Genomic DNA, 26,140 nt, shown 5'->3' with positions numbered 1-26,140 from the left:
AAACTCAACCCTGACAAGACGGAGTGGCTGTGGGTTTTGCCTCCCAAGGATAATCCCATCTGTCTGTCCATTACCCTGGGGGAAAATTATTGACCCACTCAGAGAGGGTCTGCAACTTGGGTGTCCTCAATCCACAGCTGACTTTAGAACATTACATTTCGGCTGTGGCGAGGAAGGCGTTTGCCCAGGTTCGCCTGGTGCACCAGTTGTGGCTGTAATTGGACAGGGAGTCCCTATTCACAGTCACTCATGCCCTTATCACCTCGACATTCGACTACTGCAACGCTCTCTACATGGGGCTGCCCCTGAAGAGTGTTCAGAAACTCCAGATCATGCAGAACTCGGCTGCGCAAGCAGTCATGGGTACTCCCAGATATACTTACTTACTTACTTACTTACTTACTTACTTACTTACTTATTTATTTATTAGATTTCTATGCTTAAAATAATTAAAAATCCTTATTTAAAACCAAACATACACACAACATACCATGCATAAATTGTATAAGCCTAGGGGGGGGAAGGGTAGTTCAGTTCCCCCAAGCCTGACAACAGAGGTGGGTTTTAAGGAGCTTACGAAAGGCAAGGAGGGTGGGGGCAATTCTGATCTCCGAGGGGAGTTGGTTCCAGAGGGTCAGGGCCACCACAGAGGAGGCTCTTCCCCTGGGTCCTGCCAGACAACATTGTTTAGTTGATGGAACCCGGAGAAGCCCGACTCTGTGGGACCTAACCGGTCGCTGGGATTTGTGCAGCAGAAGGCGGACCCGGATGTGTTCTGGTCCGATGCCATGAAGGCTTTATAGGTCATAACCAACACTTTGAATTGTGACTGGAAACTGATCGGCAACCATACCCATGTTTCGTCAACACTCCGCGGCCTGCATTGACCATTAAAGTTATGAGTGGGTATGATTGTATAGTACTGACTGTTTTTAAGATAATGGGTTTTAGCTATAGTTTTAATTATTAGATTTGTTTCTGTATTGTTTTATTGTTGCTGTGAGTCGCCTAGAGTCTTCGGAGAAGGGCGGCATACAAATCTAATTAATAATAATAATAATTATTATTATTATTATTATTTACAATTTATTATTATTATTATTATTATTTACAAGCCCTACCATTGCCCCCAGCTAACTTTTGTCATTGTCTTCACTCTTCACTGGGCTTTGGTTCTGTTGGAGCAAAAGAAGATTCCAGCCAATAGTGGCATGTGGTGGGGGCAGGGGCAGACAGGGCCAGATCAGGGGTAAAATGCTACTGGTTCAGCCCAGTATGGATATACCGGTAGTGGCAGCTGCTGGTGGTTCAGAGAACTGGTAGTGGCGGCAGTGTGGGGCTCTGCCCATCCATCTGGACATCACCATTTCCCTTTTTATAATGCTCTGAGACATGCACAAAGTATTCGGTGTATTTGCAGAGGATGAAAAAGTGTGTGTGTGGTGGTGGTGTATGTGCTCAGTTTGCTCGCTCGCTTGCACAAAGCATGTTCTTACAAACCAGCAGGGAAGATAAATAGATTTCACCACTGGGCCAGATGGTATGGGCAAAAGGGCAGAGATGGGGAAAGGTGGAGGAAACAGAAGTGGAGGCAAACCCTTCTTCCAAGAGTGACTTGGATCCAGGTGGCTCCTTGCCTATTCACTCACCAATAGTAACTGGGATTGCCAAAACGGCTGTGGAGCAATCACATGACTTTTCATTTAAAGATTGCAGCATTTAGCAATGGAGGGTTTTTGCCTTCTCTTTCTGTTCAAGATCCCCATGTACAATTGGTGGGCCACTGTGTGACACAGAATACTGGACTCAATGGGCTTTGGCCCAATTCAGCATGGCTCTTCTTATGTTCTTATGAGTTGCCAGTCCCAATCAGGATTGTTAAGTGAGGACAACCTATATATTTGTAAATAGTACTTTTCTTTAAAAAAGCATTTTATGATCCTAAAAATTCTGTTGCCTGTCATTGTGTGTTTGAGCAATTTTGCATAACCATCTATTAATAAAGTGAGAGGTATTTTACCAAGCCAGGGCTTCAGGAAGCCATAGAAGAATTTGTCCTTGGGAGCAATATCAGCTGCGGAGAAAAACAGAGAAAAAGTTTTCCTGCTGCTCTCTTTTAAAAAAGCAAAATAGTTCCAACCTCCCAGTTCTGGAAATAATGTCCCTAAAATGTCGCATTCCTCAGCAGTCATATACAGTGATACCTTGTCTTACAAACTTAATTGGGACGAGGTTTGTAAGGTGAAAAGTTCGTAAGACGAAACATTATTTCCCATAGGAATCAATGTAAAAGCAAATAATGCGTGCAAACCCATTTGGAAAATCCAAATTTTAAGGCTTAAAAAAAAGTGGCAGTCGGACAAAGTGAAGGCTAACGGAGTGGAGATGGACAGTGAGAAGAAGCGAGGAATGGAGGTCCTAATGAAGGCTAACGCTGCCCCATATCTCTTCCAAAATTGACACTCCAAAAGCTTCATATCTTGCCCCAAATTCCTCCAAAAATCACTCCCCCAAAAGCTTCCTATCTTGTCCCAAATTCCTCCTAAAATTGCCACTCCAAAAGCTTCCTATCTTGCCCCAAAATTCCTCCAAAAATCACCATTCCAAAAGCTTCGTACCTTGCCCCAAATTGCTTCTAAAATCGCTTCCCCAAAAGCTTCCTATCTTGCCCCAAATTCCTCCAAAAATCACCCCTCCAGCCAATGTTCCCTCTAATTTTTTTTGTGGGGGCGGAAAAGTATAGTGTCTGAGCGACAATCCCCTAAAACTTAGAAATAAATAAATAAATAAAACAAATAAATAAATAAATAAATCCCTTCTTTTTTAGTAAAAGAAATTAATAATTTTAAAAAACCAAAATCCATTACTATTAAAACTAAAACAACCAGCAAAACCAAAAACATAACTATTAATAAAAACAGGTGAGGGCTGGGGGTTTTTTTCTCTGTTATTATTTAAGTGTTTTTACCATATGCTTTAAATCAAGAGTCACTTCTCTGTTTCTCTCTCTTTCCTGTCATTCTCTGCCTCAATCATTTTCCCATTTCTCTTTTTCTCTCTCCTTTTTTCTATCCTTTCTCTCTCTCTCTTCCTTCCACTCTTCTCTCTCTCTTGATTTCTCTATCTCTCTCTCTCTTGCTTTCTTCCTCTCTCTCTTCCTTCCTCTCTCATCTCTCTTTCTTTCTCTCTCTTTCTCTCTCTCTCTCCCCCTCTTGCTCTCTCTCTTTATCTCACTTTCTCTCTCTTGTTTTCCTTCTCTCTCTCCCTCTTGCTTTCTCTCTCACTCTTTCTCTCTTATTTTCTTTCTCTCACTCTTTTTCTCTCCTGTTCTCTCTCTCTTGCTATCTCTTTCTTTCTCTCTCTCTCTTTCTCACTTTCTCTCTATCTTGCTCTGTCTGTTGCTCTCACTCTCTCTCGTTCTCTCTCTGTTCTTCTCACAGCGGAGACCGGCAAAGGTGATTTTTAATTTCGGGCGCATGGGCGCGTGCGCTCCCCATCCCCCTGCCAGCTCGCCTGGAACATTCAAAATAAGAAAATCCTTTGCTGGTGAAGGTTTTTCTTATTTTGAATGTTTCGAGCAGGCTGGCAGGGGGATGGGGAGTGCACGCACCCGTGCGCCCGACATTGAAAATCACCTTCGCCGGCCTCCTCTGTGAGAACGCCTGTCCCGCCTCTCCTGCAGCCCCCTCGCTGAGAGCCCAGGATGAAAGCGCTCTCAGCGAAGAGACTGCGAGAGGGGCAGGGTGGGCGTTCCCGCTGCGGGAGGAGCCGCGCCCCAAAGCAGGAAGCAGAGGAGGAGAAAGAGAGGTGGATCGGGTGGGTGGGCGGGGGGCAGTGGTGAGAAGCCAGTGGTACAAGGGGGCCAGAGGTGCGGGGGGCGGGGGCGAGGGCAGGGGCAGCTCCATGCGCACCCTTGGAAAAGGGTGTGCTGGAGGCGTTTTGGGGTGCGCGCGCCTCCAGCCACTTCCTATGCCACCCAAATCAAGGTCCTAATGAAGGCAAATGGAATGAAGAAAAGCAGCAAGGAGAAACGAGGCATTTTGTAAGGAGAGGTGAGTTTGGAAGATTTTGGAAGTGATTTGGGATGGCTTAAGAAGCTTTTGGTGTGGCATTTTTTGCAGGAATTTGGGGCAAGATAGGAAGCTTTTGGGGGAGCGATTTTTGGAGGAATTTGGGGCAAGATACGAAGCTTTTGGAGTGGTGATTTTTGGAGGAATTTGGGTCAAGATGGGAAGCTTTCGGGGCAGTGATTTTTGGAGGAATTTGGGGCAAGATAGGAAGCTTTTGGAGTGGCGATTTTTGGAGGAATTTAGGGCAAGATAGGAAGCTTTTGGAGTGGCAATTTTTGGAGGAATTTGGGGCAAGATAGGAAGCTTTTTGGGGAGCAATTTTGGGGGCAATTTGGAGCAGTGTGGGAAGCTTTTGGAGGGATTATTTTAGCAGCGAGATGGGGCAAAGGAAGCTGCAGGCTAGGGGGATTTTGGCAGCAGGATGGGGTGGCTGCAGGGAACAGAGGAAGCGGAGGGCTAGAGGGGAAAGTGGCAGGGAAATGGGGCAGCTACGGCCTTCCCCACCTCAAGTGCAAGCAAAAGAGGGTGGGGAATTCCCATGCAAGCAAATGGGAAATCCCGGCAGTGACAGTCACCAGGCAGGGGAATCCCTTCGGCAGTCAGAGAGCGCATGCGCAGTACGAGAGCGCAGGCGCAGTAAGAGTGCCCACAGCCCCGGGCTCAGGTTCGTAAGACGGAAAGGGTTTTTAAGACAAGGCAAAGAAATCTTAAACCCCAGGTTTATATCTCAAAAAGTTCATAGGACGAGGGGTTCGTAAGATGAGGTATCACTGTACTGTATGAGCCAACAGTGTGCAGTGACAGCCAAAGAGGTTGCATTAACAGAGGGATTCAATCAAGATCAAGTGAGGTACTAGTACAGGGGATGGGGAAGGCCTGTTTTTGCTGTCCCTAAGCTCCACAGTTCTTTCTAGAAGACTGGGGAAGGCAAAAAAGGCCTTCCCCAAGCTCCCTTTGAAACCCATCCAGATCCATTAAGCGCTTGGGGCGGAAACCTGTAATTGGTTCCACCTCCCTGCAGTGGCCCATCAAAGTCCAGCCTTAGCAGGGAATGATCTGAATGATTTCTTCACCAGGAACCATCTTAAGTTCACAATTTCTCCCCTAGCAGTTTTACTTATAATCTTTTAAATTTGTTGATTTGGACCAACTACTGGGTCATGTCTAATAAGCATATAGAGATGAAATGAAAATTCATTTAATATAAAATACTGCACACAATGATTAAGAGAACCCATAAGATAAAAGGAAAAAGAAGTAGAAATATCCAAAAGAATACTATGGATTTCTACTACACATTCCACAACCTCATTGACATTGATTTTTATTAGTCTTCCCAGCATAATCGTCATGAGATATTTAGGCTATTAACCACAGAATTCCCATCCCAAACATCTAGGAATGTCCAACTCCAACCTTGGAGTTAAAGTCATCACATCTTGTGAGCAGCCAATAAGGAAACCGAGATGTGTGTGTGCCAAAAACCATTAGAGTATCACAACTATGGGTGTGAATCACTGTTCCCTCTAATTTTTTTTTGGTCTGGGCATAGAAGTCAAAAAATAAAATAAAATAAAATAATAAATAAAATAAAATAAAATAAAATAAAATAAATAAAATAAAATAAAATAAAATAAATAAAATAAATAAAATAAATAAAATAAATAAAATAAATAAAATAAATAAAATAAATAAAATAAATAAAATAAATAAAATAAATAAAATAAATAAAATAAATAAAATAAATAAAATATAATAAAATAAATAAAATAAAATAATTATATTTTAAATTCATGAATTTATTTTCTTTTTCTTTCTCTCTATCTTACTCCCATTCTTTTCTTTCCTTTCTTTCTCTTTTCCTTCCTCTCTTTTTTCTATGTTTCTCTCTCTTCCTCTCTTCCTCCCTTCCTCTTTCCCCCTCTCTTCTTTTTCTCTCCCTCCCTCCTCCCCTCTCACTCTTTCCCTCTTTCTCTTTCTCCTTTCCTTTCTCTTTCTCTCTTTTCCTTTCTCTCTTCCTTCCTCTCTTTTTTCTCTTCTTTTTTTTTCTGCCCTGCAACACCACTCATGCGCACAAATACGTTTTGTGCGCTGTGGGGTGGTCGGTTGCAAGCAGAAGCTCCAAGACGGTGGCACCGGTGGTGGCGGATCACCGTACATTGCTGCGCTGCGCATGGGCACGGGGCTGGCACTGGCTCGCTGGCTGGGATGGGATGGAGGTGCCATCCCCATTGCCCAGCGCAGCGCCAGCATGTACGGCATCCTGCAACACATCCAGCCACTGCCGTCGGTGCCTTGCAGCCAACTGCCCCGCCGTCGCCCCACAGCTACTGCTCATTGCTGCTGCTGCCGGTGCCCTTCCGCTCGGCCCATGCTTGGCAGAGCCACCTTCGCTGCTTGCCCTGCTGCCCGCACCTACCAGAGCTGCCCGGTGTGGCTGAAGCACAGGGTGGAATAGGCGGCGGCGGCTGCTCCAGGCCTGCCCCCGAGCTGAGCTTCCTTCGGCTTCATTGGAGGCGGCAAGTGAGCTTTGCAGCTTTGCCTTCAAGGAAGCTGAAGGAAGCTCAGCTCGGGGGCGGGCCTGGAGCAGCAGCAGCCGTTTACTCCGCCCCGTGCTTCGGCCGCACCGGGGCCAAGTAAGCCAAGGCTAGGCCCGTCGCCCCTGGCTCCAAGGGGCAGCCCCCAGCGCAGCCCAGCGTGGGGCCTGGGTGGCGGGCGAGCATATGGAGGGCCTCGCTGTCACCTGGCCAGGGAAGAGCTCCCCTCCCCGTGATCCAGGACGGCATGGCTTTGCGCGCCATCAACAAGTTAGTATGCGGGGGGGGGGTGTCCTGATTGTTGCGTGGTGTGAATTGAATCATCTTTGGTTGGGTTCTGTTGTGGTTATCTCTGGCCCAGCTCCTGCCCCAAAGAATGAGGAGGTGGATATGGGGGAGACATCCACATGCTGCAGGCTTGTTTTGCTCCCAGTAGAATCTGCCGACGAAGTCTCCTCTGACCAAGGAAGCGTGAGTGACAGGGAAAAGGGGAGTTTGGCAGACAGCCCAGGAGGAGATCAGTCATCTATATCATCCCTGGATTCTGAACAAGAATTAATGACACACCCATGCATGCATAGAGTGATGCATAGGAGACAACAACTGAAGGATTATTGCAAGAGAAAATTAGGCCACCTGTGATTGGGTGGGGCTGCTGTAATTAGTGCTACAGATAAAAGTTCAGCCTGGTGTTTTAGCCTCATGGCAGTTTATCTGATTCATTGTTTCGTCAAGATCATGGTTTTTGCTGTTCAGGATTGTGTGTGTGAACTCTCTGGACTTTAGAATTGGACTCAGTTTCCCAGTTGTTGGATGAGCAATTAGACTGCATTTAACCTGTGCCTTGTGTGTACCAGAAAACCCCTTTGACATTTAAAAAGGGAGCTGTTTCTGTTTTTCTGTTTATAAAAACATTTGGGTTTTCCTATTATCGTGTGGTGTGTGTCTTCCTGGACTAATTACCCTGTAATTACAGGCGGTTGAGACACGCCGGCAGATCAGGTTCCCAGAAAACATTTATTAGCTTAGACTGGTATCTCCCAGCTTGCAGTAGAAAAGGAGTGAAAAAAGAATTTGGAGATACGGCCACCTTTGGCTTTAAAGTAGGATGCTAGGGACAATATTTCAAAAATCTGTGGTTGAAGGTCAAGAAAATAAATAGCCTAATGTATTCCAATGTTAATTTACCATAACTAAAATGAAATTTTAATTGATTCCACAACTTTATTATGTATTTCATACTTTACTCACATATCAGAGAGCTGTTATTTGATATGTTTTTTTTAAACTACCCTTTTTAAAAAGAAATTTAAGGAAATTGGTTATAACCTAGAAATGGCAGACCTCTCAGACTTTCAAAGAGGCCAAATTGTTGGTGCTCAAATGGCAGGCACTAGTGTAATAGAAAGTGCCTGAATGTTTGGCATTTCAAGAGGTAATGTTTCAAAAGTAATGACTGCTTTTGAAAGAGAAGGAAAAACGTCCTCAGCCAAGCACAGGTCTGGTCGAAAGTCGAAGTTGTCTGAGAGAGACCATCGGATTCTAAAGCAAATTGTTAGAGCAGATCGCAAGACCACAGCTCCTAAAATCACTGCAGAACTCAATAGACACATACAGAACCCAGTTTCCACAAAAACTGTTCGAAGGAAACTTCACAAATACTGGATTCCATGGAAGAGCTGCAATTAGAAAACCCCTGATCTCAATGACAAATGTTTCAAAGCGTTTAGAGTGGTGTAGAAACCACCAGCAATGGTCCCTCAAGCAGTGGTAAAATGTGATTTTCTCTGACGAATCATCATTTACTCTTTTTCTGACCTCCGGCCGTGTTTATGTTTGGAGACAGCCAAAAGAATCATTTCATCCAGACTGCCTTCTCCCAACCGTCAAACATGGTGGGGGTTCAGTGATGATCTGGGGTGCTATTTCTTGGAAATCTGCCGTGCCAATGATTTCCCTTCATGGAAGAATTAAGAGCCATCACTATTTAGGACTTTTGGCTGACCAAATTCATCCTATGATTCAAGAACTGTTTCCAGAGGGAGATGCCATCTTTCAAGATGATAATGCACCAATCCATAGAGCAAGAATTGTTAAACAATGGCACAAGGAACATTCTTATGAAGTTCAGCATCTCACCTGGCCACCACAATCACCAGAACTCAACATTATTGAGCATTTATGGTCGATTTTAGAGATTCAAGTAAGAAGTCAATTTCCACCACCATCGTCTCTAAAAAAACTGGAGGGTGCTTTAACTGAAGAATGGGTTAAAATTCCTTTGGAAACAATTCACAATTTGTATGAATCAATACTTTGGAGAATTGAGGCTGTATTTGCCGCAAAAGGTGGACCAACACCATATTAAAATATATTTTGATGATTTTTCAAGGTGTTTCCATTTCTTTGTCCACCCCGTATGTCAAGTTTTGATTGATTTGAACATGTTCAAACATTATGATGCCAAAAAGTCAAGTGTTTCCATTTTTTGTCCACCCCTGTATGTGTGATTCAGTGGCACATCAAGAGATTTTAGGATCAGTGTTGGGCATTTCTGACTTTACAGAGTGGTTTTGTGACTTACAATACATATGAAACATGTTATATTCAGTAATATACTGTGTATCATATATGTGCTATATATTATAATATTGGATATTTGGGGGGGGAGGGAATCCCAAATACAATCCATTGTGATGCCAGCTAAAAGCAAGATCAACAGTCATAAAAGAACAAATGCAATCCATAGAATTCTTGAGTCCTTGGAACTCTTCCAACCAAACCCCAGGAATCTTCATACTATCTCTTGAAAGTAGCTCATGTTGAATTGCATAGCATAGTCAACCATTTTATTTATTTGTTTATTTACTCATTCATTCATTCATTTAATTCAATTTCTATGCCACTTAATCCTATTGGGACACATCAGAAATTAAACCACAGGGAATGCTTTGTGACATTTGTACTATATCATAAACTGCTTTATGATAATTTTTACATCATCAAATGTTTTATAAAGTTTGCCAAATTTCAATTCTATGGTAGACCTGGGATTTTGGATACTTTCTGTAAGATAGTCCATTTGAGGACTCTTAGTTCAAAAATTGTGGCTCTGCCACAAAAACTAGATTTGGGCTTGAGGTGAAGCTCCTAATCTGAGTCGCTCTGCAGCAAGACTGTCTATTTGATTTGTTTTGGGTTCAGTGATCGCTGCCACAGAGATTTATGAACCCTTGCCTATGGCCTAATTATATGGTTTTATCTACTTGTAATTTTATCCACCTACCACATTTAAATAAACCAGGTCTTTTGCAATGTGAATTCAACCTGGACACTCAGTCGATGCCTACAAGCTTCTATAGCAGTTGTTGTGATTAGCTCTGGCCCAGCTCCTGCCCCAAGGACTGTGGATGTGGGGGAGACATCCACATGCTGCAGGCCTGTTTTGCCCCCGGTGGAATCTGCTGATGAAGGCTCCTCTGACCAAGAAGACATGAGTGACAGGGAGGAGGAGAGTGTGGCAGACAGCTCAGAAGGAGATCAATTATCTAGCTCCTCCTTGGATTCAGAACAAGAGTTAATGATACAGCCACGCATGCGGAGAGTGATGCACAGACAACAACTGAGACATTATTATCAAAGAAAATGAGGCTACCTGTGGTTGGGTGGGGCTGTGGTAATTAATGAGGCTGCTATAAAGAGCAGCCTGTGGGTTTGGCCATTGTGGAGGATTATCTGATCGTTGTGTTTCGTGACTGCTTTACTGACTAGGACATCTTGTGTGCTGATTTTCCCCCGCTTTGAAACTAAACCAGGCCAAAGTGTGATTCACTTTGTGAAAAAAGAAGGACTGTGAATTACCTCACAGCTGCAAGCTAAGTATCACAGAACTGATAAGGGGCTTGTACAAATTACTAGTTTGTTTGGAGACAAGTGCTCTTTGCTATCCCAAAAGAGGGCTTGGTTTAAGTGAATTTTCATTATAAAGAACATTGTTTTGAATTTTCAAACGTGTGTGTGTCTGAAATTGTATCTGTGCAATTTTGGGAGGATTCTACCAGAGAGCTTGACAGAACAGCAGTGATGACAAACTTTTTTTTCTTGAGTGCCAAAGGAACATGGACAAATGCTATCATGCATGCGTGAGTGCCCACACTCATAATTCAAAACCTGGGGAGTGCGAAAACAGCTTCTCTGGTTCCCCAGAGGATCTCTGGAGGCCAGAAACGGCCTGTTTCCCAACTTCTGGTGGCCCAGTAGGCTTGTGTTTCATCCTCCCCAGACTCCAAAGGCTTCCCTGGATCTGGGGGGAGGGTAAAAACACCTCCCATCCCCCCTGAGGCTTTCTGGAAGCCAAAAATGCCCCCCCAGAGCCTCTGTTTGAGCCAAAAGTCAACTGGCCAGCACACACATGCATGTTGGAGCTGAGCTAAGGCAACAGCTCGTGTGCCAGCAGATATGGTTCTGCATGCCACCTGTGGCACCCGTGCCATAGGTTCACCATCATTGTTCTATAGAGTCTCTGCCAATTAATTGTGGAAACCCCCCCCTCCAAATCTATTTCCAGTTTTCCCACGGTTCACCACCATAGTACCTGATGCTGTCATAACTTGCTTGATATAATCAGGATGAACCAATGACAAGATTGGCATGAAGGGCCCCATCCACACCACAAATGTTGGGGAGAAGGTACTTATAATCTGGACCAATTTGGCCAAACCCTCTTCATTGGGTGGAATCTGCAACGAATAAAGGCATTGAATGCTGGTGTAAGCAGGAGGAGAAAATTATAAGGCTAGTTGGCTGAAGAAAGAAAAGAGACTGGAGAAACACTACAAAGAAGAGCTTTGCTCTGAAGGTACCCTATTAATCTAACGTTGAAATTATGTCCACATGTCAAAAGCAGGCATCTACTATTCTACTAAAATCCATTGAGCAACAGATATGCAGTCCTTGAGCCCTAGAGGCAATAACCAAGAATGCAATCATTTCCTTTTCATCAAGTCTTAGGCAGGCTTGCTACAGTTCCACCACGTTCATTTTGTAGACAGTTTTCATGTCCTTTCAATCAAATACTGTAATGTCATCTATGGGGAGATAGGAAGAGTGCTTTCTCTGTTGTGGTGCATGGTCTTTGGAGCAACATCTGCCTGATATCCATGTCACCCATCATTCTGAAGTCCAAAAGTCTTTTAATCCTGCTGTGCTATTCGGGTCTGTGAGACCCAAAATCAAAGTTTGAGACCCTGTAAAAAAATTTCCCTGCATATCTGAAACTTGAAATTTCATGACTTTTCATCATTTCAAGGGTTCTCTCTATGAGAATTTTTTTGGGGGGTGGGGGGTTTCTATCTTGCTGAAAGAAAGTCACACTTGTTCTTTTCCCGGGTCACCCTGACCTGGACCGAAAACTCTTCATTTGGAATGCTTACGTTTGGTCAATTTGAAAACTTTTTTCACTTGGAAAATAGTCTGAACATTTTTGCACACAATGATATGAAAATTGAACTGAAAAAAATTATGCATATTGCTTTATTTTGATTATAAAAGGCAGACCCCCCCATTTTTGTGAATTTTTTTTCAATTTATAGATAGTTTTAGCTTGCAAAATGTGTTCAATTTTACTAACGTTGGTGTGGGATTGGTAGTTTGAACATTTCTGAATATAAGAAAAATATAAATGAACTGAAAGAAATGATTCTTATTGGTTTTTTTAAAATCAGAAATAAGCCCTGCCCCCCTCTTGGCTGCTTGCAACCATTTTCACTTTATATTTTTTTAGGCTCCAAATCCGAAATATTTTTAATATCTTAGGCATTCATTTACTCAATTTAATATTGTTGATCATCATAAAAATATTTGTGGGGGTGGGGGCTAGTTTTTTCTGGGCAAAGAAAAATATCACGTTGAGTCTGTTTCGGGTCATATACAACTCGGACCAAAATGATTTTTTTAGGTACTTGAATTTGGTCTTTTTGAAAGCTTTTTTCACTGGGAAACATGTTTGAATATTTCTGAACGTAATGATATGTAAATTGAACTGAAAAAATTGAGGCTTATATTTTATTTTGATCAAAAAGCCCCTCCCCCCATTTTTTCTGAATTTCATGTCAATTTATATTTTTTTAGGCTACAAATCTCTAAGGAAATTTCCCCCAAAAGTTTTGATATACTAAATTGAACACTCCTGAACATAAGAAAATTAGAAATGAACTGAAAAAAATGATTCTTATTTGTTTATTTTTGCCACAAAAGGGCCACCCCCCCCCCCTCGGCCTTGCTATGTGCCATTATTTTCACCTTTTATATATATTTGGCTAGAAATATTTGGAATATTCTTTTGAAAAGCAAGCACATTGTAGCCAGACAACTAATTTTATGAAAGAAATCCATTTTACTAAAAACAAGTATATAAGTTTGAAATTAACAGCATAATTTTTATATAAATTGAAATAATTGAACACGGGGGGGGGGGAGAGACTTTTATGTGAAAAATAAACCAATATGCATCAATTTTTCCAGTTCAATTTTCATATCATTATGTTCAGAAATGTTCAAGCTACTAATCCTACACCAAATAGAACTCATTTTGCAAGCAAAACTATGCATAAATTGAAAACAAATTCACAAAAACAGGGGGGGGCACATTTTATCAGCAAAATAAACCAATAAGTATTAATTTTTTCATTTTAATTTTCATTTCAACATGTGCAGAAATGTTCAAACCTGTTTCCAAGTGAAAAAAGCTTTCAAAAATACCAAATATACGTGCCTAAAATGGTCAATTTGTGGTCCGGGTCAAATAGACCCGGGAACATCACATTAGGGAGTTTTTCTGAATAGCACAGCAGGGTTAAAAATCTGGTTATTCTCACAGGTCCCAGCTGTTTTGTTCTGAGGGATTTGTGGGATTTTTTGGAGGGGCTAGTATACAGTGTTTGCCTTTTCTGGACATACAGAGCATCTTCATTTTGTTATTGGTTCTGTTTAAATGTAAGTTATAGTCAGGTAGCCTTTAAATCTAAGTAAGAGTGAAATAAAATATATTCAGAGATGCTATTGAACAGAATAAATGTAAATAATCAAAACTAGAGCTTGGTTTCCTTAATCATAAATAAATGAAGCCAAATCAGTGGAAAAGAGGCAAATAGGTTTGGGATCATAATATGAGGGTTAGAGGGCTTTTAGGCCATACAATAGTTCCAACAATGCATAATTTACAATGGAAAGCACTTCTTTTGTGAAACAGCAAGGACAGCTTGGGGAAAGGAATCTGCCTGAAAGAAAGGAATAAATTAACACTCTTTCCCCTTATCTTCATGATAATAATCACTTTTTTTTCCTCCTCTAGCCCTTTTTAAAAGCATACTAGGAAAAGTTATGTGGCAAACATCACATCACAGATTTCTTTTTTTATACTTCCTTATCAGTGGCATTAATGAGGTGGGAAGATTTACCCAAGTAGAGAAGAGAAGAGAAGGTTCCACGAGGAATCCGAAACATACTGAACAAAGGCAAGACATCAAACCGTAAGTGATTGATGCCTGCTGCCCATTGAACACCACAAAGCCTCAATCTGCCCAGCGCACCCCAGGACCTCCAGCACCTTAGCACCATCAAACTTCTTGCCATCAGCCTGAACCCCCTGCAGAACCCAGCTTACCTTGCCACTAGCTGAACTATCAACCAAGGCTTGGAGCCATCTGAAGCTTGTAAGCTAAGAGAGAGACCAGGGAGCGAGGTGAACAACCCTTAAAACATTACTGGAAAGTGTGTGTGAGAGCTACCTAGCTGTAAACAGCCCTCCAAGCTTCTATCCTTTGAAAAACAGACCAAGACATAATCTTTTGAACAAGCGCCAGGAGTCCTGTTAACAACAAAAGGACATGTAAGCGCTCCATTCATCTCCATTCAACAGAGATTTAACTAAACAAAGGCTGCAATCACCTTCTCTGCAAACACCCTAATCACCAGAGTCAGTGTCTGGATGGGTAGAGGCCATTTGGGCTAATAGGGCAAGCTTAAACTACCAGGTGCCATCAGCCTCAAGAGGACTGTTCAAAACTGCTTAAAATTTCAAAGTGCTGGCTGTGAAGGAAGGGGGGGGGGTAATGTACATTTGAAAGCCATTGATCTTGCCTGTTTCAACTATTTGCCTCTCTCTTAAAGTTACAAACTGTTTAAGTGAAGTTGTTAAGTATCACAATGACAACCAGGTTGTAAAGAGGCCCAGAGAGCAGGAAGCCATAAACCCAGGCAAGGTATTGTTTAAAAGCCAAGATTTTTCCTTCGCTAAGTGCAAACTATGCTGGGATTCCCACAGTAATCCCCAAAGCCACCAAGCCCATTCTCAGCTGAACCCAGAAATAAGGAAATAGCCTGTAATCAGTCTGCACTTAACAACTGCCTCAATATTTCTAAACATATTGCCACCTTTCTAAAAGCAAACTCTTAATTTCTTTATATGTGCTCATCCTACACACCTAAGCTAAATATACTCAGCAGTTTGTCTGATGAGATTAACACCTTAAAAGAAGCCATCAAAACCCAACAAGATTTCATAGAAAGTATTGAACCAAGACTTCTCAAAACCCAACAAGCATTCACAGAAAGTATTGAATCAAGACTTTCATCCATGGAGAAAAATATCCAAACACTGATTAATCCAAATCCACCTGACAAAATACCTCTCACCACTTCACCACCCCAATCTCAACCTCAACCACTTCCAATACTCTACCCTAGTCAAGGATGCAATGGAACATGAACAAAAACACCAGAATGCTATCCTCTTTGGTCTTGAAGAAAGCCATGAATCAGATATAACAAAAATAAGAAATATCATTCCCCTCCATCACTCACATACACAATCACCCAAGAAGACATTTTGGAAGTTACCAGAATTGGACCTGAGTACGAGTATAACGATGACTCAATAACCCCCCCGCTTCTGCAAAGTAGTATGCAAAAATGAACAAATAAAACAGCAATTCATCAAGACCATTAACCACATTGCCAGAAATAACAAGTCTTTCAACAAACTCAGATCCAGACCAGATCTTTCTCTCCTGCAACGTATTCGCTCTCGTGAACTACGGACAGAACTCAAGAGACGCTATGAACTTGGTGAAACAAACCTTTACATAGATTACCGCACAGAATGCATCAAACCCAAAACCCATAATCCTCCCTACATCTTCCGGTCTAACTTCTTCCAACCTACCATCACAACATCAAACTGACACCTGCCAGACCACCATCCCACAACAACAAATGGACATCCCTACCATCTGAAACAAAGAATAGGAAAGTGTGCCCCTTACTTCCTCTAACCCAGTGGTTTTCAACCTTTTTTGAGCTGTGGCACATTTTTTACATTTATGAAACCCTGGGGCACATTGAGCGGGGCGGGGGGCTAAAAAAAGGTTGGGCAAAAAAATTCTCTCTCTTCCTCCCTTTTGTTCTATTTCTCTCTCCCTCTTTCTTTCTCTTCATTCCTCTCTTTTTTGCTCTCTTTCTCTCTCCGTCCCTACCTCCCTCTATGTCTTTCTCTCTCTCTCATTCCCTCCCTCTCTTTCTCTCTCTCTTGCTTTCTCTCTCTCTCTCTTGTTCTTTCTCTCTCTCTTGTTCTTTCTCTCTCACTCGCTCTTTCTCTCTCTTGCTTTCTTTCTCTCTCTCTCTCTCTCTCTTTCTTCCTCTCTCGCTTTCTTTCTCTCTCTGAGCTTCGCGGCACACCTGACCATATCTCACGGCACACTAGTGTGCCGCGGCACACTGGTTGAAAAACACTGCTCTAACCAACCCAAAACCAATCCCCAACACAAAACCAATCTCAAATGTAAACTATTAAATGCTAGAAGTTTAGTCAACACGATGTCTGAATTCCTCCTTCTACTTGACACCTCCAACTTTGATATAATTTTTATATGCGAAACATGGCTAAAAACTATAATGTTTTCCGCTCAGACCGTGAATCCCGCAGAGGAGACGGAGTAGCTATATTCTATAAAAAATCACTGAACCTAAAATCCTCAAAGTTGCACAGGATTTATCAGTACCTGAAACTATTGTCTGTGATGTATCCCTTAATACCACAGTTCGTTTCTTACTCTGCTACAGAGCCCCGGACTATGACATCAAACATGCTAACAAATTATCCACATTACTAACATGGGCAACCAACTGCCCATACCGCATTATCTTCCTCGGAGACCTCAACCTACCACACATTAACTGGTCCTTAAATGAATGCAGCATGGAACCCATCCATTCTACTATATATAATATTGTCACCTATCTGGGACTCGACCAACTAGTAATTAACAATACCAGACTTGATAACTGTCTTGATCTCATCTTCTGGAACAGCAAAAGTGCAATATATGGCTTATAAATAACAGAACCATTTTCCAACAGCAACCACAGCATGATAAACTTCAGTCTCAACCTAAGCCACACTATGATCCACCAAAATAATATAACACCAAAATTCAATTTCAAAAAAGCGAACTACGAACTATTGAAGCCCACCTCTCAACATTAAACTGGAAAACTCTATTCTCTGAATGCTACACTGCTGATGACCTCTACAACACATTCCTACTCGAAATGAAAATTATCATCAGACTTCATGTACCTCTAACATGTACCATAAACAAAAAATAATAATCTCCCCATCTCAATAAGAAAATTACAAACAAGAAAAAAATCTCCCTGGAGGAAAAACAAAAAAGGACATGTTTCCAACTTCAAAAGCTGATATAAAAGCATTTGCAATCAAATAAAAGCAGAGTGCCTTAACTACTACAGCAAACAAGAGGAAAACCTCCTATGCACCAAATCTAATAGAGCTTTCTACAACTTTGTCAACAATAAACTCAAAGACTCTAGACCCATCCCACCTCTCAAAGGCCCCAACAACAAAGAATACCACGATGATTCATCCAAAGCCAACCTCCTCAACTCTTTCTTTGGCTGTCTTTGTTAACAGCAATAGCTCATCCCCCAATTTTATCAGTCGTACCTCAAACTCTCTCAACAACCTAACCCAAGTAGACTTCACTGAAGACTGAGTTGAAAAAGCATTAAGTGACCTTAAACCTTCTCTACCAGATGGTCTATGTGCTTACTTCCTAAAAAAGCTCTCTTCTGCCATAGCTGAACCACTAAGCATAATTTTCGAAAAATCCTTCAGAACCAGCATACTTCCTCCTACAACCTGCAGCTCCTCCACTGCAAAAATATATGGACAACTTATCTACATCAAGGGAAATCTATAGATGCAATTTATATCGACTTCTGCAAAGCCTTTGATTCAGTGATCCATGACAAACTACTCCTAAAACTCAAATCCTATGGCCTCTCAGGATCCCTCCATAGCTGGATTACAGCATTCCTGTCAAACAGTCAACAAGTGGTCAAATTAGGAAGCACCATATCCACCACCATCCCAGTTAAAAGCGGTGTTCCCCAAGTTAGTGTACTGGGACCAACGCTCTTCATTCTCTACATCAATGACCTTTGCGATTACATCACAAGCAACTGTGTCCTCTTCACCGACAATATAAAACTCTTCACCATCACCGAAAACACAACTACTCTCCAAAAAGACCTGAACTCTGTTTCTGAGTGGTCTAACACATGGCAACTCCAAATCTCAACTAGCAAATGCTCTGTCCTACACAATGGGAAGAAGAATTTGAACTTCAAATGTGAACTAAATAATCAAACTATCACAGATAATCCCCACTTGGTTAAAGACCTCGGTATACTAATAACAAAAGATTTAAGTGCCAAAGCCCATCGCAACAACATAGCCAAGAAGGCTTCAAGAATTGTAAACATAATCCTACGTAGCTTCTGCTCTGGCAATCTCACACTGCTTACAAGAGCTTACAAAACTTTTGCCAGACCCATCCTCGAATACAGCTCATCTGTTTGGAACCCATATCGCATCTCAGACATTAACACCCTTGAAAATGTCCAAAGATACTTCACCAGAAGAGCCCTTCATTCCTCCACTCAAAATAGAATACCCTACGAGACTAGACTTTCAATCCTGGGCCTAGAAAGCCTAGAACTAAGATGCCTTAAACAAGATCTAAGTATTGCCCACAAGGTCATATGCTGCAACGTCCTGCCTGTCGGCGACTACTTCAGCTTCAACCACAACAACACAAGAGCACACAACAGATTTAAACTTAATATTAACCGCTCCAAACTTGACTGTAAAAAATATGACTTCAGTAACCAAGTTGTCGAAGCGTGGAACTCATTACCGGACTCCATAGTGTCATCCCCAAACCCCCAATACTTTACCCTTAGATTATCTACCATTGACCTATCCAGATTCCTAAGAGGTCAGTAAGGGGCGAGTACAAGTGCACTAGAGTGCCTTCCATCCCCTGTCCTATTGCTCTCCTATATCTCCTACACCTTTCTTCTATTCCTATATCTCTTCTTCTATTCTTTCATTGATATGTTCTATTACTATATCTTCTTTTCTACTCTTTCATAGATATATTTTACTATGAGTATCTCCTCTATAATTTTCATCATGTATTTTACTATGTGTGTGTGTGTGTGTGTGTGTGTATATATATATATATATATGTTAAATGTATTTTTAGCTGGAATTTTAAAATTAAGGGAGACTAGGATGGTCCCATTTCGGCCTTATTAGGCCTCATCAGCTAGCCACACCCTTTCTTTACTTTCTTTACCCTTAATATACCAGGGTGATCCGACATAAGAAAATAAATATATATATATATATATATATATATATATATATATATATATATATATATATTTGTTTTCGTAAATTTTCACGGGTATATGTATGTAGATTGTTCTGAGTTCGGGTTTTGCCCTGTGTAATGTTTTGCATGTCTATGCGACGTTTCGGCGAAATCACATTCACCATCATCAGGCTGGAGTTCCAATCTTTGTGTTTTTGCAAATGAATATTAGCAACTGACATTTCTTCTTAGCATGTAGTGTGGGGGTGGAGATTTGCTTTGAATGTAGCAAATAGATTGGGTGACTATGCTTCCGTGATCTGATTGGTTGGTGTAATCATGGTTATAGAAGGAATGGCATGAAGATTATGAAGTGTTTTGTTTAAGTCTGATTTCCAAATATAAAATTCTAAAATCATAATAATTAAAGGATTGACATATTGATTATAATGAAGTGTTTATTTTGTTTAAGGCTGGTTTCCAAATCTCTGGCAGGCGCGAGGTATCATCCCTTTTATTTAAACAAAAGGATCTCTTTTCAATTTCGATAGCTTCTAGAGAGATTCTTTTATATAAATTCTCTGTTTTGTGGAGTAATTTAGTTTTTTCAAAGTCAATTTCGTGCCCTGTTCTTTTAATGTGCTGGACAAGGGAGGAGGTCTTCTCCTGTTTCTTGACTGCATTCATATGTTCTGCCATGCGCTGGCTCACTCTTCGGTTAGTTTGTCCAATGTATGTGGCTGCACATGTTTTGCAAGGGATTTCATAGATTCCTTGGTATTCTAATTGGATTTTATCTTTGGGGCTCCTTAGGATATTAGATATTTTTTGGTTAGTGCAAAATGAGGTTTTGATGTTATGTTTTTGTAGAATTTTACTAATTTTATCCGTGGTGCCTTTGATGTAAGGAAGGATGGTGGTGCCATTGTCCTGTTCTTGATCTTGTTTTTTGGGGGGTGTCTCTTTATTGATTAGGTTTGTTATTGTTTTCTCTTTGAATCCATTAGAAATTAGTACATCTTTGAGTTTGTTCAATTCAGTTTTTAAGTGCTCATGGTCAGCTAAGCGTTTGGTTCTGGTGATGAGAGTTTTGGCCACTGAGGTGATTTGTGCGGGGTGGTGGTGTGAGTGTGCATTTAGATAACGGTTGGTATGGGTTTTCTTTTGGTAGATAGTATGTCCTAGGCTGCCATTGGGTTTTTTTATAGACCAGTACATCTAGAAAGGGAAGTTGATCATTGATTTCTGTTTCCATAGTAAACTGTATTTTGGGGTGTAGGCTGTTGAGATGAGTGAGGAAATTGTCTAGTTTTTCTTTACCATGTGGCCAAATTACAAAGGTATCATCAACATATCTCAGCCAAAGTTTGGGTTTGTATTTGGCTTGCTCTAAAGCATTATTTTCGAAATATTCCATATAGAGGTTGGCTATGACAGGTGATAGAGGTGATCCCATGGGGGCTCCCTCTATTTGTTTATATCTTTGTTCATTATAGATGAAGTATGTATTGGTCAGGCAGTGGTTGGTAAGGTCTAGGATATATTTGGGGGGTTTGTGTTTGTCTTGGATAGCTGTCAAGGCTTCTGTAATAGGTATTTGTGTGAACAGGGACACGACATCGAAACTTACAAGTAGGTCATCGGGTTGTAGGTTTTGTTTTTTTAATTATTTGTATAAAGTGGGATGAATTTTGAACATATGAGGTAATAGTTTCTGTATATGGTTGAAGGTATTTGGCTAAAAATTTGGCAAGGTTTTGTAGAGGGGAGCCTATAGAACTGACTATTGGCCTGAGAGGTATTCCTTCTTTGTGTATTTTTGGAAGGCCATAGAGTTTTGGACATATGGAAGATTTTTCTCTGGGGATGATTTTTTGCTGGATTTCTTCGCTGATGGGAGAGGCCTTGATTTTAGATTTGGTGGTTTTTTCTAGGTAGGTGGTAGGATCTGTGCTTAGGAGTTTGTAGGCCGGGTTTTTTAGTAGATTTTTCATTTTTTCCTTGTATTCTGCTGTGTTCATTACTATAGTGGAGTTTCCTTTATCAGCTGGGAGGATTATTATATCCTGGTTTTTCTTTAGATTGATAAGTGCCTCTCTTTCTTCCTGCTGTATGTTGCTTTTTTGGAGGTTTGCTAGAGCACAGAATATTAGTGACTTGGAGTCTGATTTTGTTAGCAGTATCTGGGTTGATTTTATGTAAAGTTGTTTCAATTCCACATATGATATTTTCGGTTGGTATTCGTCTTGGAGTTATTGCAAAATTAAATCCTTTTGAAAGAATATTGGTTTCTGTAGTGGTGAGTATCTTGTCTGATATGTTATGTACTGTTTTGGTCATAAGTTGTTGTGGAGGGCTGGGTTTTTGCTGTACCTCTAGTATTTGGAGTTTCTTATTATGTGTGTCTGTTTTGTATTGGGTTTCTGTTTCTGCCCTCCAGATTGATATTTGTTTGAATTTATCCCAGAGTAAAGGGTGTATTTGGTTACTGATTTTAAGGTGAAGAGAGAGTAGGCTTTTGTTGATTTCATCAAGTATGAATCTTTTTTTGTGGAGTTCATTTCTGATTAGGGCTAATTCAGTTCTTTTTAGGATCCTCTCTATGGTTGGGGTTTTTGGGTGGAATTTTAGTTGGAAGTATTTGGGAATTATTTTTTTGTCCCTGCAGTTGCGTAGGAATGTGAGATCACATAAGATGGAGGCTTTTCTGACTTCAAGTTTTTCATAGGTCCTAGTCAGTAGGAAAGTGTCCTCCCCGTAGAGGCAAGATATTTGTTTTCGTAAATTTTCACGGGTATATGTATGTAGATTGTTCTGAGTTCGGGTTTTGCCCTGTGTAATGTTTTGCATGTCTATGCGACGTTTCGGCGAAATCACATTCACCATCATCAGGCTGGAGTTCCAATCTTTGTGTTTTTGCAAATGAATATTAGCAACTGACATTTCTTCTTAGCATGTAGTGTGGGGGTGGAGATTTGCTTTGAATGTAGCAAATAGATTGGGTGACTATGCTTCCGTGATCTGATTGGTTGGTGTAATCATGGTTATAGAAGGAATGGCATGAAGATTATGAAGTGTTTTGTTTAAGTCTGATTTCCAAATATAAAATTCTAAAATCATAATAATTAAAGGATTGACATATTGATTATAATGAAGTGTTTATTTTGTTTAAGGCTGGTTTCCAAATCTCTGGCAGGCGCGAGGTATCATCCCTTTTATTTAAACAAAAGGATCTCTTTTCAATTTCGATAGCTTCTAGAGAGATTCTTTTATATAAATTCTCTGTTTTGTGGAGTAATTTAGTTTTTTCAAAGTCAATTTCGTGCCCTGTTCTTTTAATGTGCTGGACAAGGGAGGAGGTCTTCTCCTGTTTCTTGACTGCATTCATATGTTCTGCCATGCGCTGGCTCACTCTTCGGTTAGTTTGTCCAATGTATGTGGCTGCACATGTTTTGCAAGGGATTTCATAGATTCCTTGGTATTCTAATTGGATTTTATCTTTGGGGCTCCTTAGGATATTAGATATTTTTTGGTTAGTGCAAAATGAGGTTTTGATGTTATGTTTTTGTAGAATTTTACTAATTTTATCCGTGGTGCCTTTGATGTAAGGAAGGATGGTGGTGCCATTGTCCTGTTCTTGATCTTGTTTTTTGGGGGGTGTCTCTTTATTGATTAGGTTTGTTATTGTTTTCTCTTTGAATCCATTAGAAATTAGTACATCTTTGAGTTTGTTCAATTCAGTTTTTAAGTGCTCATGGTCAGCTAAGCGTTTGGTTCTGGTGATGAGAGTTTTGGCCACTGAGGTGATTTGTGCGGGGTGGTGGTGTGAGTGTGCATTTAGATAACGGTTGGTATGGGTTTTCTTTTGGTAGATAGTATGTCCTAGGCTGCCATTGGGTTTTTTATAGACCAGTACATCTAGAAAGGGAAGTTGATCATTGATTTCTGTTTCCATAGTAAACTGTATTTTGGGGTGTAGGCTGTTGAGATGAGTGAGGAAATTGTCTAGTTTTTCTTTACCATGTGGCCAAATTACAAAGGTATCATCAACATATCTCAGCCAAAGTTTGGGTTTGTATTTGGCTTGCTCTAAAGCATTATTTTCGAAATATTCCATATAGAGGTTGGCTATGACAGGTGATAGAGGTGATCCCATGGGGGCTCCCTCTATTTGTTTATATCTTTGTTCATTATAGATGAAGTATGTATTGGTCAGGCAGTGGTTGGTAAGGTCTAGGATATATTTGGGGGGTTTGTGTTTGTCTTGGATAGCTGTCAAGGCTTCTGTAATAGGTATTTGTGTGAACAGGGACACGACATCGAAACTTACAAGTAGGTCATCGGGTTGTAGGTTTTGTTTTTTAATTATTTGTATAAAGTGGGATGAATTTTGAACATATGAGGTAATAGTTTCTGTATATGGTTGAAGGTATTTGGCTAAAAATTTGGCAAGGTTTTGTAGAGGGGAGCCTATAGAACTGACTATTGGCCTGAGAGGTATTCCTTCTTTGTGTATTTTTGGAAGGCCATAGAGTTTTGGACATATGGAAGATTTTTCTCTGGGGATGATTTTTTGCTGGATTTCTTCGCCGATGGGAGAGGCCTTGATTTTAGATTTGGTGGTTTTTTCTAGGTAGGTGGTAGGATCTGTGCTTAGGAGTTTGTAGGCCGGGTTTTTTAGTAGATTTTTCATTTTTTCCTTGTATTCTGCTGTGTTCATTACTATAGTGGAGTTTCCTTTATCAGCTGGGAGGATTATTATATCCTGGTTTTTCTTTAGATTGATAAGTGCCTCTCTTTCTTCCTGCTGTATGTTGCTTTTTGGAGGTTTGCTAGAGCACAGAATATTAGTGACTTGGAGTCTGATTTTGTTAGCAGTATCTGGGTTGATTTTATGTAAAGTTGTTTCAATTCCACATATGATATTTTCGGTTGGTATTCGTCTTGGAGTTATTGCAAAATTAAATCCTTTTGAAAGAATATTGGTTTCTGTAGTGGTGAGTATCTTGTCTGATATGTTATGTACTGTTTTGGTCATAAGTTGTTGTGGAGGGCTGGGTTTTTGCTGTACCTCTAGTATTTGGAGTTTCTTATTATGTGTGTCTGTTTTGTATTGGGTTTCTGTTTCTGCCCTCCAGATTGATATTTGTTTGAATTTATCCCAGAGTAAAGGGTGTATTTGGTTACTGATTTTAAGGTGAAGAGAGAGTAGGCTTTTGTTGATTTCATCAAGTATGAATCTTTTTTTGTGGAGTTCATTTCTGATTAGGGCTAATTCAGTTCTTTTTAGGATCCTCTCTATGGTTGGGGTTTTTGGGTGGAATTTTAGTTGGAAGTATTTGGGAATTATTTTTTTGTCCCTGCAGTTGCGTAGGAATGTGAGATCACATAAGATGGAGGCTTTTCTGACTTCAAGTTTTTCATAGGTCCTAGTCAGTAGGAAAGTGTCCTCCCCGTAGAGGCAAGATATTTGTTTTCGTAAATTTTCACGGGTATATGTATGTAGATTGTTCTGAGTTCGGGTTTTGCCCTGTGTAATGTTTTGCATGTCTATGCGACGTTTCGGCGAAATCACATTCACCATCATCAGGCTGGAGTTCCAATCTTTGTGTTTTTGCAAATGAATATTAGCAACTGACATTTCTTCTTAGCATGTAGTGTGGGGGTGGAGATTTGCTTTGAATGTAGCAAATAGATTGGGTGACTATGCTTCCGTGATCTGATTGGTTGGTGTAATCATGGTTATAGAAGGAATGGCATGAAGATTATGAAGTGTTTTGTTTAAGTCTGATTTCCAAATATAAAAACCTACAACCCGATGACCTACTTGTAAGTTTCGATGTCGTGTCCCTGTTCACACAAATACCTATTACAGAAGCCTTGACAGCTATCCAAGACAAACACAAACCCCCCAAATATATCCTAGACCTTACCAACCACTGCCTGACCAATACATACTTCATCTATAATGAACAAAGATATAAACAAATAGAGGGAGCCCCCATGGGATCACCTCTATCACCTGTCATAGCCAACCTCTATATGGAATATTTCGAAAATAATGCTTTAGAGCAAGCCAAATACAAACCCAAACTTTGGCTGAGATATGTTGATGATACCTTTGTAATTTGGCCACATGGTAAAGAAAAACTAGACAATTTCCTCACTCATCTCAACAGCCTACACCCCAAAATACAGTTTACTATGGAAACAGAAATCAATGATCAACTTCCCTTTCTAGATGTACTGGTCTATAAAAAACCCAATGGCAGCCTAGGACATACTATCTACCAAAAGAAAACCCATACCAACCGTTATCTAAATGCACACTCACACCACCACCCCGCACAAATCACCTCAGTGGCCAAAACTCTCATCACCAGAACCAAACGCTTAGCTGACCATGAGCACTTAAAAACTGAATTGAACAAACTCAAAGATGTACTAATTTCTAATGGATTCAAAGAGAAAACAATAACAAACCTAATCAATAAAGAGACACCCCCCAAAAAACAAGATCAAGAACAGGACAATGGCACCACCATCCTTCCTTACATCAAAGGCACCACGGATAAAATTAGTAAAATTCTACAAAAACATAACATCAAAACCTCATTTTGCACTAACCAAAAAATATCTAATATCCTAAGGAGCCCCAAAGATAAAATCCAATTAGAATACCAAGGAATCTATGAAATCCCTTGCAAAACATGTGCAGCCACATACATTGGACAAACTAACCGAAGAGTGAGCCAGCGCATGGCAGAACATATGAATGCAGTCAAGAAACAGG

The 26,140-nt window shown here is 40.7% G+C and overlaps 1 protein-coding gene across 4 annotated transcripts in view; it reads right to left on the bottom strand.

The window, feature by feature from the left end:
* CYP4F22 (cytochrome P450 family 4 subfamily F member 22) overlaps nucleotides 1-26,140 on the bottom strand; it is a 204,238-nt gene that overhangs the window by 146,554 nt on the left and 31,544 nt on the right. For 3 of the 4 annotated variants that reach the window (XM_070741740.1, XM_070741742.1, XM_070741738.1), the window contains exons 3-4: nucleotides 11,202-11,346; nucleotides 2,021-2,074 (exon numbers count right to left, since the gene is read on the bottom strand). In XM_070741740.1, coding sequence (XP_070597841.1) covers nucleotides 2,021-2,074; nucleotides 11,202-11,346 — 199 coding nt within the window. The remainder of the gene's footprint in view (nucleotides 1-2,020; nucleotides 2,075-11,201; nucleotides 11,347-26,140) is intronic. The other variant, XM_070741741.1, reaches the window with a different exon arrangement.

This window comes from Erythrolamprus reginae, chromosome 2 (genome assembly GCF_031021105.1).
Source record: "Erythrolamprus reginae isolate rEryReg1 chromosome 2, rEryReg1.hap1, whole genome shotgun sequence".
Taxonomy (NCBI): domain Eukaryota; kingdom Metazoa; phylum Chordata; class Lepidosauria; order Squamata; family Dipsadidae; genus Erythrolamprus; species Erythrolamprus reginae.
The sequence above is the reverse complement of the archived record's forward strand: the minus strand, read 5'-3'. Positions and strand labels throughout refer to the sequence as shown.